Here is an 18,183-nt window from a genome sequence, read left to right as displayed (position 1 = left end):
CCCCTCTCCAATGATCCAGTTTTTTTCCTTCTCCTTTTCTTTTACTCACTAATGGCCCAGCAATTCTCATTCTCCCTTTCCTTCCCTCCCGACTGGTCAATCATTCCTCCTTGCCCCTTCCCTCTCCAGTGGCTCAGCATTTCTCTTTCTCCCTTCCCTCTCCAATGGTCAAATATTCCTCCTTTTCTCTTCTGTCCCTAATGTTCCAGCATTTCTTCTTCCCCCCTTCCCAATGGTCCAGCATTCCTTCTTCTCGCTCCCCTCTCCAATGATCCACTATTTCTCCTTCTCCTTTACTCCCTAATGGTCCAGCAATTCTCCTCCTCCCTTTTCTTCCCCAGTGATCTATCATTTCTCTTCCCTTCCCTCCCCAGTGGTCCAGCAATTCTCCTTCTCCCTTTCCTTCCCTCCCTAATGGTCAAGCATTCCTTCTTCTTCTTCTTCTTCCTTCCCTCCCCCCCCCTAATGGTCCTGCATTCCTCCTTGTACCTTACCTCCCTAATGGTCCAGTATTTTTCTCCTCCCTTTCCTCCCCAGTGGTCATGTCTCCTCCATTCCCTCCCCCTCTCCCTTTCCTTCCCTCCCTAATGGTCAAGCATTCCTCCTCCTTCTTTCTTCATTCCCTAATAGTTCAGCATTTCTCCTTCTCCCTTCCCTTCCATCCCTAATGGTACAGCATTTCTCCTTCTCTCTTCCCTTTCCAATGGTCAAGCATTTCTCTCTCCTCCTCCTCACCCCAATGGTGCAACATTTCTCCTCTCCCAATCGTCCAGCATGTGTACTTTTTCCTCCCCCCAATGATCCTGCATATCTGATTTCTGCCCCCTCCCCAGCCAGCAATTTGTCATCTGCCCTGGCCTCTCAAGCACCCCTTCCCCCTGGTATACCTTTTAAAAGTTGTGTTATGCTTGTAGGATCCACCAGCAGCAAACAGCAATTCATACATGATGCTTGTGTCCTCCCCACAGCCTTTAAACTGACCATTTCCCGCCTATGCAGAAACAGGACATTGCAACAGAGTGAAGACTGTGGGGAGGGTTTGAGTATTAAATATAAATTGCTGCTCACTGCTGGCGGCCACTACAAATATAAAATAACTTTTTAAAGGTACATTCATGGGGGGGGGGGAGGAGTTGGAGAGGCCAGGGTAGATGACAGATTGCCAGCTGGGGAAGGGACCAGAGGGTGAGAGAAGCTGGACTGCGAGGAAGTCAGCAAGCCGGAAGAACATGGGGTAGAGTCACCGGAAGTGTCAGAATGCCGTTCCACTCCATTCTGGCACAAATTAAGCCCTGCCTCTACAATATTTGCCATCTTTCCCTTTCTCCTGCTTTCTTTCCCTCCTAACTTTCATCTGTTCTACTCCTCTCTTCTCCTCCATTCATTTTACCCCTTCTCCCCATGCTCTTGGCTTCTTTGTTCCCCATACCCCTCTTTTTCCCCTTCCCTCCAGAACAGAAGTAATGGCTACAAAGCTCATCAATGGCAGCACCCCCCCCCCCTCCCTACCCTAGTAGTGACAGCAACTGCAGAACCTCCAAATCATAGATGAAGGTTTCACCATCTGCCTCCTCCTCCCCCCCACCCACCCACCCACCCAATACAGGAGCAACAGGAGAAATTATAATTTTTCTGAGACGGAAAGGAGATGGTTTCTTGTCTCCTTGGTAGTGGAAAAAGCAGCTTCAGCTGGGAAAAACATTTGGAAAATGTCACTGGGGACCCAAAAAAAACAGGGACATTGGGTGGCAGGTAAATTCAGTTGTGTTGAAATATAGATGTTTGACAGTTCTGCAAAACTGAATGCTGTTATATTAAAAAATATATATTCTCTTATGGGAAAAAGATTTAACCAATAAAATAGACATGACGCATAAGAAAAACTCACCCCTTTTATTATCCACTCTAGTGACTGCCTGGATTAAAAGAGGTGAATTGGATTCTGTATACTCCACAAACACCAAAAGCAGCTTCAGGGCTGTCTTCACCACTAATCGAAACTGGAGATAAAGAAAAAGGTGAAAGAGTTTTTAAGCATATCCAGTACACTTCCAACCTGCATTATTAAGGAGGACAGAGCATGTTTAATTCCAGGAAATTACTGAACATCAATTATGCTTTACTGAAGTGCCAAATTACTATAATTTTGGTTTATCAACTGGTACTAATTTTACAGGACCTGCTAATCTAGGTCCAGTTATACCCCACTGTGCACACAGACCTGTAATCCTGTTTTTCATAGGGAAATTGCATGCTACCTGTCCAAGCATGCAAAACCCAGACAAGGCTCAGCATGATTTCAAGGAAAGAAAGAACAGCTACAGTAGTTGTCAATTAATCATGTATTGCAATACTATATTTTTCAATTAATCTCTGCAGAAAAGATTCTGCATCTAATTCTACACAATAGCCATCTAACATTATAGTAACTATCGTTTGTGTCTACTCATTGAAGTAGCAGATTAAGGGGCGAGGGTACCAAGTATTTTCTCATAGATAAAAATTGAGAAAAAGTGTAGAATACATTTTAAGGATTAGATACACAGCCTTTCTGTGGTACAATCAAAGTGGTTTACATTTATTATAAGAAAAAAGATACCAGAGGAGTAGAGGACAACCCACTGAGGTCCACATGGGGAATGTTGTCAAAAATGTTCTTATTAAGGCACCAGAAGAGACCTGACATGGGACTGTGTTTCAGCAGAAATGTCCACCTGCTTCAGGGGTCAAATACACAGTACTTAAAGCTGGAAGGTGTTACAAACAGTGCCTTGATAAAATGGCTCCAAGTGTGAGCAGAGTTAAGGATGAAAACTGTCACTGCAGCAGTTCAAAAGAACAGGTTCTTTCAGAAATGCCAAGTTACCCAGTTCCAGGCTGGAGATTTGGGGCCAGCCCTGGTTTGGAACTTACATTCATAAGCATTGAGGGATTTGTAGTGCCTGATCCTGGCCATTGAAATCAGTGTTGTAAGTTCCATAATGCACCAGAATGGGGTGGCTAGAAATCCAGAACTGGTCCAAAATTTCCAGCCTGGAACTGAGTAACTTGGCATCCCTGTACTTTCTCTTTCCCTAGTTGGCTAGCAGTGTTTTTTTTTAATACCTGGGGCAATGGAGGGTTAAGGGGTCCTTTTACTAAGGTGCACTGAAAAATGACCTGTGCTAGTTTTCGGACATGTGCAGATCCTTTTTGGGGGGCCAAAAATGGACATACGGCAAAATGACTTTCATCTGCCATTTGGATGCCCAGTCTTCCAATTTCCTAATGTCTCCTAGCAATATTTTTTTTTTGTTATTTTGTTACATTTGTACCCCATGCTTTCCCACTCATGGCAGGCTCAATGTGGCTTACATGGGACAATGGAGGGTTAAGTGACTTGCTCAGAGTCACAAGGAGCTGCCTAACCACTAGGCCACTCCTACACTCTGCCACACAGTCCGCATGTGTTTTAACAACCTTACATAACTACATAAGTATTGCCACACTGGGACAGACCAAAGGTCCATCAAGTCCAGCATTCTGTTTCCAACAGTGACCAATCCAGGTCACAAATACCTGGCAAGATCCCAAAAAAGTTCAATACATTTCATGCTGCTTGTCTCAGAAATAAGCATTGGATTTTCCCATAGTTTTGTATCATCTGCAAATTTAATCACCTCATTCGTTCCGATTTCCATATCATTTATAAATATGTTTTGGGGTTTTTTTTAACATGGGGATTGAACATATATAAGGAGGATAAACATTTTAAAGTAAAATTATAAATGGCAAATGGCTTGGCCTACCACGGTTATTTCAATCTGTTAACTAAACAATTCCAGTTTTTCTCATGATCTAGATTCTATTCAGTCAACTTTTTTATATCAATAAAAGATTTTAGTTGCTTGGGTTCAAAGAAGGAATATTTGTTATCTAGGTATCGTACTAAGCATTTACATGGGTATGCGAGTAAAAAACTCGCTCCCAAAGATTTTGTCTCTTCTCTTAAAGCCATAAAAGCTCTTCTTCGATCTTGCATAGATTTTGCTACGATGGGATATATCCAAATTTTGTCTCCATAGAATAGTTTTAAGGAATTTTTAAAATATAATTTCAAAATGGTGTTTAAGTCTTGTTGGAAGACCAAATAAATCAATAACGTCCGACAATTTGTTACCTCTGTACTTGATTGTTCCAAGAAAGCAGTGAGATCTTGAAGCCCTGGATCCTGAGATTGCATTGGTATCTGAGCTTGTAATCCTTTTTTATACTCTCCCAATTTCTGAGGCACAGGTAAATAATATATTTTGTTTATAGGAGGAATAAGGTCGGGTGAGTAATGCAAAATGTCCGTCAAATATTTCTTAAGTAATTCCATTGCACTTATTTCTGGAACCATTGGAAAATTCAATAAATGTAAATTCAAACGTCTATTATGGTTTTCAAATTGTTCCATTTTCCGATGAATCATTACCTTGTCTTTAATCAAAGTGTCTGTAGTGGATTTCAAAGTCACTATTTCCTGTTGAACTTGCTCTTGTTGTTCCAAGGAATCTTGTTTCAGTTTGTCCAGGGCCTCTGTTAAGGTATCTAGTTTAGTTAAAATAGATGAAGTTTCTTGAGCCGCCTGTGCAACAGTATTTGATAATGTTTGAATAGCGTTCCAAATAGTTTCTAGTGTTACCACCACGGGAACTTTTTGTTCACAGTTGACCTTCTCCGTCACCATCTTAGGGTGGTCGCCGTCATCTAATGATTCTGATTTGCTGCTTTCCGGCTTCTCAAGATCAGTCAACCTTCCCCTCAAAGTGGCAGGACATGGTGGTGGGTTAATCTTCGGGGAGAAAAGAGTTGTTTCCGTTCCCTGTGGGGTCAACGCTCCTCCGTCGACTCCCACTGCGGGAATCCTCGCTCCGGTCTCCCGTGGCGTGCTTGTGGTGTATGTCAATAGTAGGCTGAGACGGCGTAGTAGTTAGAGCCATCAATGGTAAGCTCTTCACTATGCCTTTTCTTTTCGTATGGGGCATTATTTCAATCGTAGATTTTTAGTAAAACAAGAGAAAAGTTCAGTAACTATCACACAGGCATCCAAAAGCTTAGACCGCCATCTTCACACGCCCCCAAAATTCATTTATAAATATGTTAAATAGCACCAGCCCCAATACATATCCCTGTGGCACTCCACTGTTCACCCTGCTTCATTGAGAGAAATGATCATTTAACCCTACCCTCTGTTTTCTGTCAAATAACCAATTCCAATTCGTAATCCATACCAGAACTTTGCCTCCTATCCCATGATTCTTAATTTTCTCAGAAGTCTCTCATGAAGAACTTTATCAAAAGCTTTCTGAAAATCTAGATATACTACATCAACCAGATCACCTTTATCCACGTTTATTCACGCCTTCAAAAAATGAAACAAATTGGTGAGGCAAGAGTCCCTTGGCTGAACCCATGCTGACTCTGTTCCATTAAACCATGTTTGTTTATATGTTCTGTAATTTTATTCTTTATAATAGTTTTCACTATTTTGTGCCCAGCACCGACGTCAGGCTTACCGGTCTATAATTTCCGGATCAGCCCTAGAACCCTTTTTAAAAATCGGCGTCACATTGGCCACCCTCCAATCTTCAGGTAGAATGGACGATTTTAATAACAGGTCACATATTACTAACAATAGATCAGTAATTTCATGCTCGAGTTCTTTGAGGACCCTTGGATGTATGCCATCCGGTCCAGGTGATTAACTACTCTTTAATTTGTCAATTTAGCTCAGTACATCTTCCAAATTCACCAAGATTTCTTTCAGTTCCTCCGCATCATCACCCTTGAAAACCATTTTTGGTATAGACAGATCTCTTACATCAGTAAGAACAAAGAATTAATTCAGTTTCTCCACTATGGCCTTGTCCTCCCTGAGCACCCCTTTTGCTCCTTCGTGATCTAACGGTCCCATGGATTCCCTCACAGGCTTTCTGCTTCTGATGTATCTGAAAAAGTTGTTACTGTGAGTTTTAGACTCTGCGGCAAGTTTCTCTTCATATTCTCTTTTAGTCTTCTTTATTAATGCTTTGAATCTGACTTGCCGGTGCTAATGTTGCTTCTTATTTTCTTTATTTGGGTCCTTTTTCCATTCTTTGATATTCTATTTCTTATTTGGTTTCCTTCTAAATGCTTGCATGTTAGTTTTATATTCTAGAATAACTCAACACAATAGCAAAGGATTTTCTTCAATAGTAGAAAAAGGCCATAGCAATCAAACAGGGACAAATATTTCCTCCTTCAATCTTAAATTATATAAATATAAATTTTTGTTGGATCCATCAGAATAATCAACTGCTCAGCACTTGCAGTTTCTTAGTGTCAGGGAAAACTCTCATTCGTCACTGATCCATTTTATGGAAATTATTCCATTTAAAAAATTTTTTAAATAAACTTAGAAAGAAAGTATAATTTATCTTCTCATGGACCTCAGTGTCATACCAAGAGACAATTAATGCCATTAGGAGACAATTCATGCATTTAAATGGATTAATTTGCATAAAATGGATCAGTGACGAATGAGGGTTTTCCATGACGCTACGAAATCGCAAGTGCAAGTATTTGTCACTGTTTGACTTTTATATTCTAGTTATTTCTATCCTGTTTTGTTTACACTTTCTATTTGTGAGTGGTTCTTATTCTTCTTATTATCTGTTGTGCACAGATATCTTATTAGGAGTTAGAACTTACAACAGCTCATTTGAAGGTGTGATATTAATATATCCAGAGTGCTAACAACATTTATTTCTTATACACCTCTATCCTATGACATAGGTAGCGAATTACTGGTGTTACTCCTACAGGTGCCCCGATGCTGTGCAGTCATAGCCTATTCTATAATGGCACCTAGATGCCAAGAATCCATTATAAGAATACTAGCATAACCCAGTATGGGTATGCCTTATATTTAGGCAGCTGCATTTACACCAGCCATAGTGCTGTAAGTGTGGGTGCCCAAATGCAGCAAGGATGCATGTAACTTCCTGTATTCTGTAAGCTGCACGTGTAAGTTGCAGCACTGCCCATGCATCTGCCATGCTTCACCCATGTGAATGCTCCCTTGCATTTATGGAATATGCCACCTAAGTGTGCCCTTACAGAATAGCACACGTAAGCATACTAAAGTGACAATATTCTGTACGCTTATGTACCCAAATGGCACGTAACTGTGGGTGCCTAGTATACAATTGCCCTTAAACCCTCTTTTCAAGGCATTTTTTAATTTCATATATTTCTTTAATACTTTGATTTAGGATTATTGTCACCTGCTCTGTATACTCTTGACCTATTAATTAAATCTGAGTCTTGCCCACATTTCCAGAAAATGCAAAGCTATCTATAAAATGTGAATAATACATGGCAACATAGTACATGATGGAAGATAGAACAGCATATTCTGTTCAATATATTTGTGAGTGACATTGCCGAAGGGTTAGAAGGTAAAGTTTGCCTATTTGCGGATGATATTAAGATCTGTAACAGAGTGGACACCCCGGAGGGAGTGGAAAACATGAAAAAGGACCTACGGAAGCTAGAAGAATGGTCTAAGGTTTGGCAATTGAAATGCAATGCAAAGAAATGCAAAGTGATGCACTTAGGGAATAGAATCCACAGGAGACGTATGTGTTAGGCGGGGAGAGTCTGATAGGTACGGACGGGGAGAGGGATCTTGGGGTGATAGTATCTGAGGATTTGAAGGCAACGAAACAGTGTGACAAGGCGGTGGCCGTAGCTAGAAGGTTGTTAGGCTTTATAGAGAGAGGTGTGACAAGCAGAAGAAAGGGGGTGTTGATGCCCATGTATAAATCGTTGGTGAGGCCCCACCTAGAGTATTGTGTTCAGTTTTGGAGGCCGTATCTTGCTAAGAATGTAAAAAGAATTGAAGCAGTGCAAAGAAAAGCTACGAGAATGGTATGGGATTTGTGTTACAAGACGTATGAGGAGAGACTTGCTGACATGAACATGTATACTCTGGAGGAAAAGAGAAACAGGGGTGATATGATACAGACGTTCAAATATTTGAAAGGTATTAATCCGCAAACGAACCTTTTCCGGAGATGCGAAGGCGGTAGAACGAGAGGACATGAAATGAGATTGAAGGGGGGCAGACTCAAGAAAAATGTCAGGAAGTATTTTTTCACGGAGAGAGTAGTGGATGCATGGAATGCCCTCCCGCGGGAGGTGGTGGAAATGAAAACTAACGGAATTCAAACATGTTTGGGATAAACATAAAGGAATCCTTTTCAGAAGGAATGGATCCTAAGGAGCTTAGCCGAGATTGGGTGGCAGAGCCGGTGGCGGGAGGCGGGGATAGTGCTGGGCAGACTTATACGGTCTGTGCCAGAGCCGGTGGTGGTAGGCTGGACTGGTGGTTGGGAGGCGGGGATAGTGCTGAGCAGACTTATACGGTCTGTGCCAGAACCGGTGGTGGGAGGCGGGGATAGTGGTTGGGAGGCGGGGATAGTGCTGGGCAGACTTATACGGTCTGTGCCCTGAAAAGGACAGGTACAAATCAAGGTAAGGTATACACAAAAAGTAGCACATATGAGTTTATCTTGTTGGGCAGACTGGATGGACCGTGCAGGTCTTTTTCTGCCATCATCTACTATGTTACTATGTACTATGTTACTATAAAAATTTCCATCTGCAAACCAACATCAGCTCCCTTTCCACCTGAGGTCTACACTTCCTTTTCACCACTGTCCTCCATATCTGCCCCAAGTGTGTCCAAAATTTGCCATTGTCTCCCCAGCTACAGCATTTCACACCATATCTTCTTCCCCTTTGATTCTTATACTTAGGAGGTCTGTTTACTAAGGTGCAGTATTTTATGATTTATTTATTTTTTATATTTTGCTCACACCTTTTTCAGTAGTAGCTCAAGATGAGTTACATTCAGGTACACTAGTTATTTCTCTGTCCCAGGAGATCTCACAATCTAAGTTTGTACCTGAGGAAATGGGGGGTAAATGACTTGCCCAAGATCACAAGGAACAGCAGTGGGATTTGAACCAGCCACCTCTGGATTGCAAGACTGGTGCGCTAACCACTAGGCCACTCCTCCACTCATGTATGTATGTAGCACGGGATTATCTGTGCATTGACTATTAGTGCAGGCCTGCACTATTGGCTACTGTGCACTAAAACTAGCCAGTGTGATAAAATTCCTGCACTAACTGTTTAGGGTGGCATGCAGAGGGAATGCAGGTTATAGGTGGTGATAGCGTGTGGCCAGCATTCACAACTACCAGACGGACAACACTACATGCTATCAGGGCTGCCAACAGCCAAGTAATGAGGTCCTTGTCAATAAGGAAAAAAATCTTTCCTTTGTAGCTCCGATCTAACCCCTAGCACATAAACAACCCTAATCATAATCCCATAACCCTAAACCCCCATCAGAAGCTCCCCCCAATGCAATCAGCACTTCTCCACCAGAAGCCCGCTAATCTGATCAGCACCCTCTCCTGAAGAGAGTACTGCCACCTGATAACAACCCTTCTACCCTCCCTCCACTCCCAGTACTTACCAGGGTAGCCCTGGTAGTCTAGCGGATGGGGTAGTACACATATATCCCTTTGCTCCTGCCCCTTTAACACTGGTTCAAAATGTTGGCTATGATTCCCAACCTACCAGGGCTACCCTGGTAAATGAAAGGGGGTTGGTAAGGTGAGGGAAGGGCAGTAGTATAGTTTGCAAGGGGGGGTTGCCATCAGGTGAGAGTGCACTCTCCAGGTGCTTATCAGGTTGGGATATTTCTGATGGGAGGTGCTGATTGAGTAGGGGGAGGGGCTTCTAATAGGGCGTTTAGATTAGGTTGGAGGGTATGAAGGGGTGCTAATCAGGTTAGGGGGATTCTGATGGGGGTTGTTGATTGAATTGGGTGGGTCCATATGGTAAGTGTCTGCCCTGTGCAATACATTCAGAGCAGATGCTGGTCACACCCATGACGTTTACTGCACTTTAGTAAACATCCACCTTAATTTGATATGCAAGTCTTCCATGTCTCCTTATGAAGTATCGCTGGACAGAATGGAGGGTATCACTACCACAACATGGAGAACAAACAAAAACAGCATAGTGGCCATGGAAGCAAAGTTTATTGAAGTACCCAGCATAGACATGTTTTGGTGTAATGCCTTCGTCACAACAGGTGTCATGATTGCACAGCTCCCAAAATTAACCTTCTTAGTATCAATCCAATGTTTAATAGCTAACATCATTTGATGTACCACTCTTCAAAATAGGCCAGAGTGGTTTACAAAATAAAATACAAAGAAAGGAACGCCAATCAATTAAGAAAAGACTCACTCACACCAGACACACAGAACATACAAACCCACAACTGCAAAACCACACAATCCATCATCCAAAACACACACACCGTCTTCTGAGATATCCTTGGGGTCAGCCACCCAGACCCACCTGAACAATGCAATTTTAATTTTGATTTAAATTGAAGCAAAGAGGTCTCCATCTGTAAAGAAACAGGTAATTGGTTCCAAATATACGGAGCACACCAAGAGTTGGCACTCTTGTGTAGCAGAGAGATATGCCTGCTGAGTGCTAGGAAGAGCCAACAAGGCAGAATTGGTAGAGCATAATGTTCATCATGGGTGATAGAACTGAATGAAAGGAGCCAAATAAGCTGATGAACCCTCATAAAGCACTTTATGGGGTTAATAACAAAAGTTTATACAGGGGCCTTAACTCCATTGGAAGCCAATGGTATCTGACATACAAAGGTGTCACATGATCTCTCGGTCCTATTCCTCCCAACAACCTAATACCAGCATTTTATAAGGTACATAACCTTTTTAAAAGGTAGCGGGCAATGCCCAAATAAAGCATATTACCATAACCCAGCTTAGAAATAATTAGGTAATGCAAAAATAGATATAAAGTAGCTTCATCAAAACATGAGCACACCTGCCACAGTCTACGTAAAACACAAAACACGTGGAGGGGCATAATCAAAAGGGGCGCCCAAGTTTTCCTGAGGACGTCCTCACAGGACGTCCCGGTGAAGGGACGGGGAAATCCATAGTATCGAAACAAGATGGATGTCCATCTTTCGTTTCGATAATACAGTCGGGGATGCCCAAATCTTGACATTTAGGTCGTCCCTAGAGATGGTCGTCCTTAGACTTGGTCGTTTCTGATTTTCGGTGATAATGAAAACTAAGGACGCCCATCTCAGAAATGACCAAATGCAAGCCCTTTGGTCCTGGGAGGAGTCAGCATTCATAGTGCACTGGTCCCCCTCACATGCCAGGACACCAACCGGGCACCCTAGGGGGCACTGCAGTGGACTTCAGAAATTGCTCCCAGGTACATAGCTCCCTTACCTTGTGTGCTGAGCCCCCCAAAACCCACTACCCACCACTGTACACCACTATAGCACTTACAAGTGAAGGGGGGCACCTAGATGTGGGTACAGTGGGTTTGTGGTGGGTTTTGGAGGGCTCACATTTACCACCACAAGTGTAACAGGTAGGGGGGTATGGGCCTGTGTCCGCCTGCTTGAAGTGCACTGCACCCACTAAAACTGCTCCAGGGACCTGCATTCTGGAATTCGTTGCCAGAGAACGTGGTGAAGGTGGTTAGCTTAGCAGAGTTTAAAAAGGGGTTAGATGGTTTCCTAAAGGACAAGTCCATAAACCACTACTAAATGGACTTGGGAAAAATCCACAATTCCAGGAATAACATGTATATAATGTTTGTACATTTGGAAAGCTTGCCAGGTGCCCTTGGCCTGGATTGGCCGCTGTCGTGGACAGGATGCTGGGCTCGATGGACCCCTGGTCTTTTCCCAGTGTGGCATTACTTATGTACTTATATATACTGCTGTCATAGAGCTGGGTATGATATTTGAGGCTGGCATAGAAGCTGGCAAAAATATTTAAAAAAAATTTGGGGAGGGTGGGAGGGGGTTAGTGACCACTGGGGGAGTAAGGGGAAGTCATTCACAATTCTCTCCGGTGGTCATCTGGTCAGTTCGGGCACATTTTCGTGGCTTGGTCATAAGAAAAAAAGGAATAAAGTAAAGTCGTCCAAGTGCTCGACAGGGACACCCTTTTTTTTAGATTATGGGTCGAGGACGCCCATGTGTTAGGCACGCTCAAGACCTGCCTTCGCTACGCCTTCAACATGCCCCTGGGAACTTTGGTCGTCCCCGCGACGGAAAGCAGTTGGGGATGTCCAAAATTGGCTTTTGATGATGCCGATTTGGGCGACCCTGGGAGAAGGATGCCCATCTCCTGATTTGTGTCGAAAGATGGGTGTCCTTCTCTTTCGAAAATAAGCCTGATAGTGGGTCACCCACAAAACCTGCTGCTCAAATTGTAATTGCATATCCAGAATTACTCCTATGTCCTACTCCTACATCATCCACATGAAGATTAAAATCTCCCAACAATAACAAATTAGGGTACTGAATCACCAATTTCCAACAGTTTGATATACAAGGTCCCAGTCTTTCTGAGACAGTGATGGAGGACAATAGAATAACGCCATTTAAAATCCTATTGGCCAGTGCACACAAAGCAATAAAACCTCAGGGTACACCAATAGCAGACTCAGGATCTTCACATAACCAAAGTCTTTAGGACAAACCACTCCAAATCCTTCTCCCTTACCTTCTAACCTGAATCAGAGTTACATAGATCAACAAGATCAACCTCTTGCTCTTCCCATAACCATGTGTCCGTAAGAAAACATAGTTTAAGGCAATATTCTTCCATCAATTACACAAACAAAGCTTGCTTGCCTCTAAATAAAAAGCAGTTTAACAATGCCGCAGAAATAATCCCAGGGCAAGCAACATTATTACCTAAGGGAATACAACTACCGCAGCCTAGCCAAATTATAACCCCTCTGAATTTCAGATCTACGGCCCCACAGCACCGGAATACTCTCACCAGTAATGTCAGACCCCACCAGATCGCAAGTTAAAAGAGCCCACAAAATTAAACCCCAAACCATCTTACCTCTAAGCCCCAACAAAGAAGAAGCCACAGACCTGGCATGCTCCCACGGCTCAGACACCTCTACCAGCAAAGAATAAATCATGGCAAGACAGGAAATCCTCTTACGTCGAGGCAGTCACGTGACTATTTATCCCCAAATATCAGCCCAGGTATAGGAGTTTTTCCCACAGGCAACTCTCCCAGAAAACTTTGAGGCGGTCACATGACTGTTTATCCCCAAATAGCTCAGGCACAGGAGGCTTTCCTGTAGGAAACTCTCCCAGAAAACCTAAATAACATACACACAGCAAAACAGTAAGGGGTATGTTTACTATGGTGCGTTAGCGTTTTTAACGTGCCTGTAAATTTAATGCTCATTAAACACTAACACGCCTATACATTTCTATGGGTGCATTAGCATTTAACGCATGTAGACCATTTACGCGCGTTAAAAATGCTAATGCGCCCATAACGCCACTTAGTAAACATAGCTCTAAGTAAGTAGAATACTATATACAACAAACCTGTGTTATGCGAACATCATATTGCAATACTCAGCATCTTCCCACTCAGTGACTCCATTGCTGAGTTCTGTTTCAGGGTTGGTCTGTCTGAGTGATACATTTGAAACCTTGCAATAACAGTCCTGCTAACTCCTACTCCGTGCTGTGGGATGGAAGCTGCCTCGTCCTTGTTTGGCACACCTACAGCTATTTCTCCGCACTAATGCAAAAGAGAGAGGTGAGTCCTGCTCTAATGACATCATTCAGGAGCGACGAGGTACAACAGTCTTCAGTGTATATTGGTTATAACTGGAAAACAATTTCCCTATTGGGCATGTTTTCTGCGGCATTTCTGGTTATAACAAAATATCCAAAGCCCAAAGAATAGCATAAGATTTTAAAAACATGAACTTTTCCATTCTATCAGAATCATATGGTTCCTTCATCAATTTGGTAGGGCATGAAGCCCTGAGTTTCTTCTGTGATCTTACTTTAGATACTCTTGTGACACGAGTCTTAGCAAGACTTTTTATGTGTTGGGTGTGAAAGACTGGCAGGGGGAACGTTCCCCTCTGTTGATGGATCTCTCTATTACTGTCAAACATTGTAAACAGCCTGCCTAATATCACAAACCACATGTTAACAGAAGGCCTTCATTTTCTCATTCCAATGTCATCTTATTATACCGTAAGCGTTCTGCAATCACTGCTCAAATACATTTCACGATTCAGTAGTTCAGGAAGCTATAGCAGGTTCTCATTTTTTAGTTAATCTTTATGAGATATAGAACTGTACCTAGAGTAATCTTTTGCTGTTCTCAGATGACTGACATCCATGGGCCCTATCAGAAAAATCTGTGGTAAATGCTGTTCCATGCATTCTCTTGATGGAAAGCAAAATGGTCTTCTGTTTACACTAACTTGCCAGCTTTGTAGGGCACCATAAACACTGAAAGGTCCCAGTCTGTGTATCTTGCATCTATTCAATGATCAGTACAGCAATTCATATGCAATAGAGTGCTAGGGAGCAATGAATTCATGTTTTTTTCCCGACAAATATGAGGAGTATAGGCTAATGGCATGACAGCTTTGTAGGAACTAGTTAATTTTTTTACCTCTAACTTTTAGCACACACAAAAATACAGACAGGAAAAACACAAGAAAGCAGGATACAACATCACCTTCAGTTCAATATTTACCCCAGATTCTATATATGGTGCCCAAAACTAGGTGCCAATTCAAGATGTGCACCCAACTAAATTGGGTATTGAGCTAATTAGTGCTAACGATTGGGTGCTAAGTGGCACCAATTTGAATTTTCACCCATACAAAATCCCATAGTGCTCAACCCAAAAGGGGGCGTGGCAACAGGAGGTATGTGGGCGGGTCAGGGTCATTCCTAATATTTGCACACAGTGTTATAGAATACTGAGGATATGCCAATTTTTTCAGTGCTGATTTTTGAGCGCTATTTAATAAATCTACCTCACAGAGGTACCCATTCCAACAAAATAACCCTTATCTGGCTCCCAACACATCCTCTAGCCTATAACTGACCCCCTTAACTGATCATATCTGCACCAGTCTTCTCCTTAAATTGTAACACAAGTTTTGTAAATACAGCAATGTTCTAGGATTTTCTGCACAGGCCTGCAGAAGTTTATGTTTATGATTATTCAACACTTGAAATACTGCCCTTCAACAATAGCATCAGAGGAGTGAACATCAACTATCAACTAAGAATTAAAACAATAGAAAAGAAATATAGAAAAACAGTAACGAAGTACCATATAGAAAGAAATTTTGTCTTTCAAATATTAAAAAAAAAAAAACCCAACACACCCAGGGATGTCTTATAAGTACATAAGTATTGCCATACTGGGAAAGACCAAAGGTCCATCAAGCCCAGCATCCTGTTTCCAACAGTGGCCAATCCAGGTCACAAATCCCTGGCAAGATCCCCAAAAAGTACAAAACATTTCATATTGCTTGTCCCAGAAATAAGCAGTGGATTTTCCCCAAGTCCATTTAATAATGGTCTATGGACTTTTCCTTTAGGAAGCCGTCCAAACCTTTTTAAAACTCTGCTAAGCTAACCGCCTTTACTACATTCTCTGGCAACGAATTCCAGAGTTTAATTACACGTTGAGTGAAGAAACATTTTCTCTGATTCATTTTAAATTTACTACATTGTAGCTTCATCGCATGCCCCCTAGTCCTAGTATTTTTGGAAAGCGTAAACAGACGCTTCACATCTACCCATTCAACTCCACTCATTATTGTATAGACCTCTATCATATCTCCCCTCAGCCGCCTTTTCTCCAAGCTGAAGAGCCCTAGCTGCTTTAGCCTTTCCTCATAGGGAAGTCGTCCCATCCCCTTTATCATTTTCGTCGCCCTTCTCTGCACCTTTTCTAATTCCACTATATCTTTTTTGAGATGCGGCGACCAGAATTGAACACAATATTCGAGGTGCGGTCGCACCATGGAGCGGGGCTAGTGCTGGGCAGACTTATACAGTCTGTGCTAGGGCTGGTGGTTGGGAGGCGGGACTAGTGCTGGGCAGACTTATACAGTCTGTGCCGGGGCTGGTGGTTGGGCGGCGGGGATAGTGCTGGGCAGACTTATACGGTCTGTATCAGAGCCGGTGGTGGGAGGCAGACTTATACGGTCTGTGCCAGAGCTGGTGGTGGGAGGCGGGACTGGTAGTTGGGAGGCGGGGATAGTGCTGGGCAGACTTATAGGGTCTGTGCCAGAGCTGGTGGTTGGGAGGCGGGGATAGGGCTGGCCAGACTTATACGGTCTGTGCACTGAAGAGGACAGTACAAATAAAAAAGTAGCACATATGAATTTATCTTCTTGGGCAGACTGGATGGACCATGCAGGTCTTTTTCTGCCATCATCTACTATGTTTACTATGATACAAAGGCATTATAACATCCTCATTTTTGTTTTCCATTCCTTTACTAATAATACCTAATATTCTATTTGCTTTCTTAGCTGCAGCAGCACACTGAGCAGAAGGTTTCAACGTATCATCAACTACGACACCTAGATTCCTTTCTTGGTCCGTGACTCCTAACGTGGACCCTTGCATCACGTAGCTATAATTTGGGCTCCTCTTTCCCACATGCATCACTTTGCACTTGCACACATTAAACGTCATCTGCCATTTAGACGCTCAGTCTCCCAGTTTCATAAGGTCCTCTTGTAATTTTTCACAATCCTCCCGCGATTTAATGACTTCGAATAACTTTGTGTCATCAGCAAATTTAATTACCTCACTAGTTACTCCCATCTCTAGGTCATTTATAAATATGTTAAAAAGCAGCGGTCCCAGCACAGAGCTCTGGGGAACCCCACTAACTACCCTTTTCCATTGAGAATACTGACCATTTAACCTTAGTCTCTGTTTTCTATCTTTTAACCAGTTTTTAATCCACAATAGAACACTACCTCCTATCCCATGACTATCCAATTTCCTCTGGAGTCTTTCATGAGATACTTTGTCAAACGCCTTCTGAAAATCCAGATACACAATATCAACTGGCTCACCTTTATCCACATGTTTGTTCACCCCTTCAAATAAATGTAGTAGATTGCTGAGGCAAGATTTCCCTTCACTAAATCCATGTTGACGAGTCTCATTAATCCATGCTTTTGAATATGCTCTGTAATTTTGTTCTTTAAAATAGTCTCTATCATTTTGCCCGGCACCGACGTCAGACTCTCCAGTCTATAATTTCCCAGATCTCCTCTGGAACCTTTTTAAAAAATCGGTGTTACATTGGCCACCCTCCAATCTTCTGGTACCACGCAAGCTCATTTTTCAGTTCTATCAGTACTCTGGGATGAATACCATCTGGTCCAGGAGATTTGCTACTCTTCAGTTTGTAGAACTGCTCCATTACATCCTCAAGGTTTACAGAGAATTTATTAATTTTCTCCGACTCGTCAGCTTTGAACACCATTTCTGGCCCCGGTATCCCACCCAAATCTTCCTTGGTGAAAACCGAAGCAAACAATTCATTTAATCTCTCCGCTACGGCTTTGTCTTCCCTGATCGCCCCTTTTACTCCTCGGTCATCTAGCGGTCCAACTGATTCTTTTGCCGACTTCCTGCTTTTAATATACCTTAAAAAAAATTTTACTATGTGTTTTTGCCTCCAACGCAATCTTTTTTTCGAAGTCTCTCTTAGCCTTCATTATCAGCGCTTTGCATTTGACTTGATATTCCTTATGCCGTTTCTTATTATTTTCAGTCGGTTCCTTCTTCCATTTTCTGAAGGATTTTCTTTTAGCTCTAATAGCTTCCTTCACCTCACTTTTTAACCACGCCGGCTGTCGTTTGGTCTTCTGTCCTCCTTTTTTAATATGCGGAATATATTTGGCCTGGGCTTCCAGGATGGTGTTTTTGAACAGCATCCACGCCTGATGTAAATTTTTGACCCTCGCAGTCAGTCCTCTAAGTTTTTGTTTCACCGTTCTCCTTATTTTATCATAGTCTCCTTTTTTAAAGTTAAACGCTAACGTATTTGATTTCCTATGTATACTTACTTCAAAGCTAATATCAAATCCGATCATATTATGATCAGTGTTATTAAACGGCCCCAGCACCATTACCTCCCGCACCAGATCATGTGCTCCACTAAGGACTAGGTCTAGAATTTTTCCTTCTCTCGTCGGCTC

At 42.5% G+C, this 18,183-nt stretch overlaps 1 protein-coding gene across 4 annotated transcripts in view; it reads right to left on the bottom strand.

The window, feature by feature from the left end:
• Positions 1–18,183, bottom strand: part of FHOD3 (formin homology 2 domain containing 3) — a 942,952-nt gene that overhangs the window by 314,227 nt on the left and 610,542 nt on the right. For all 4 annotated transcript variants that reach the window (XM_030204545.1, XM_030204553.1, XM_030204563.1 and 1 more), the window contains exon 7: positions 1,889–2,000. In XM_030204545.1, the coding sequence (XP_030060405.1) occupies positions 1,889–2,000 (112 nt within the window). The remainder of the gene's footprint in view (positions 1–1,888; positions 2,001–18,183) is intronic.

The sequence above is a fragment of the Microcaecilia unicolor genome, chromosome 1 (assembly GCF_901765095.1).
Source record: "Microcaecilia unicolor chromosome 1, aMicUni1.1, whole genome shotgun sequence".
Classification (NCBI taxonomy): Eukaryota; Metazoa; Chordata; class Amphibia; order Gymnophiona; family Siphonopidae; genus Microcaecilia; species Microcaecilia unicolor.
The sequence above is the reverse complement of the archived record's forward strand: the minus strand, read 5'-3'. Positions and strand labels throughout refer to the sequence as shown.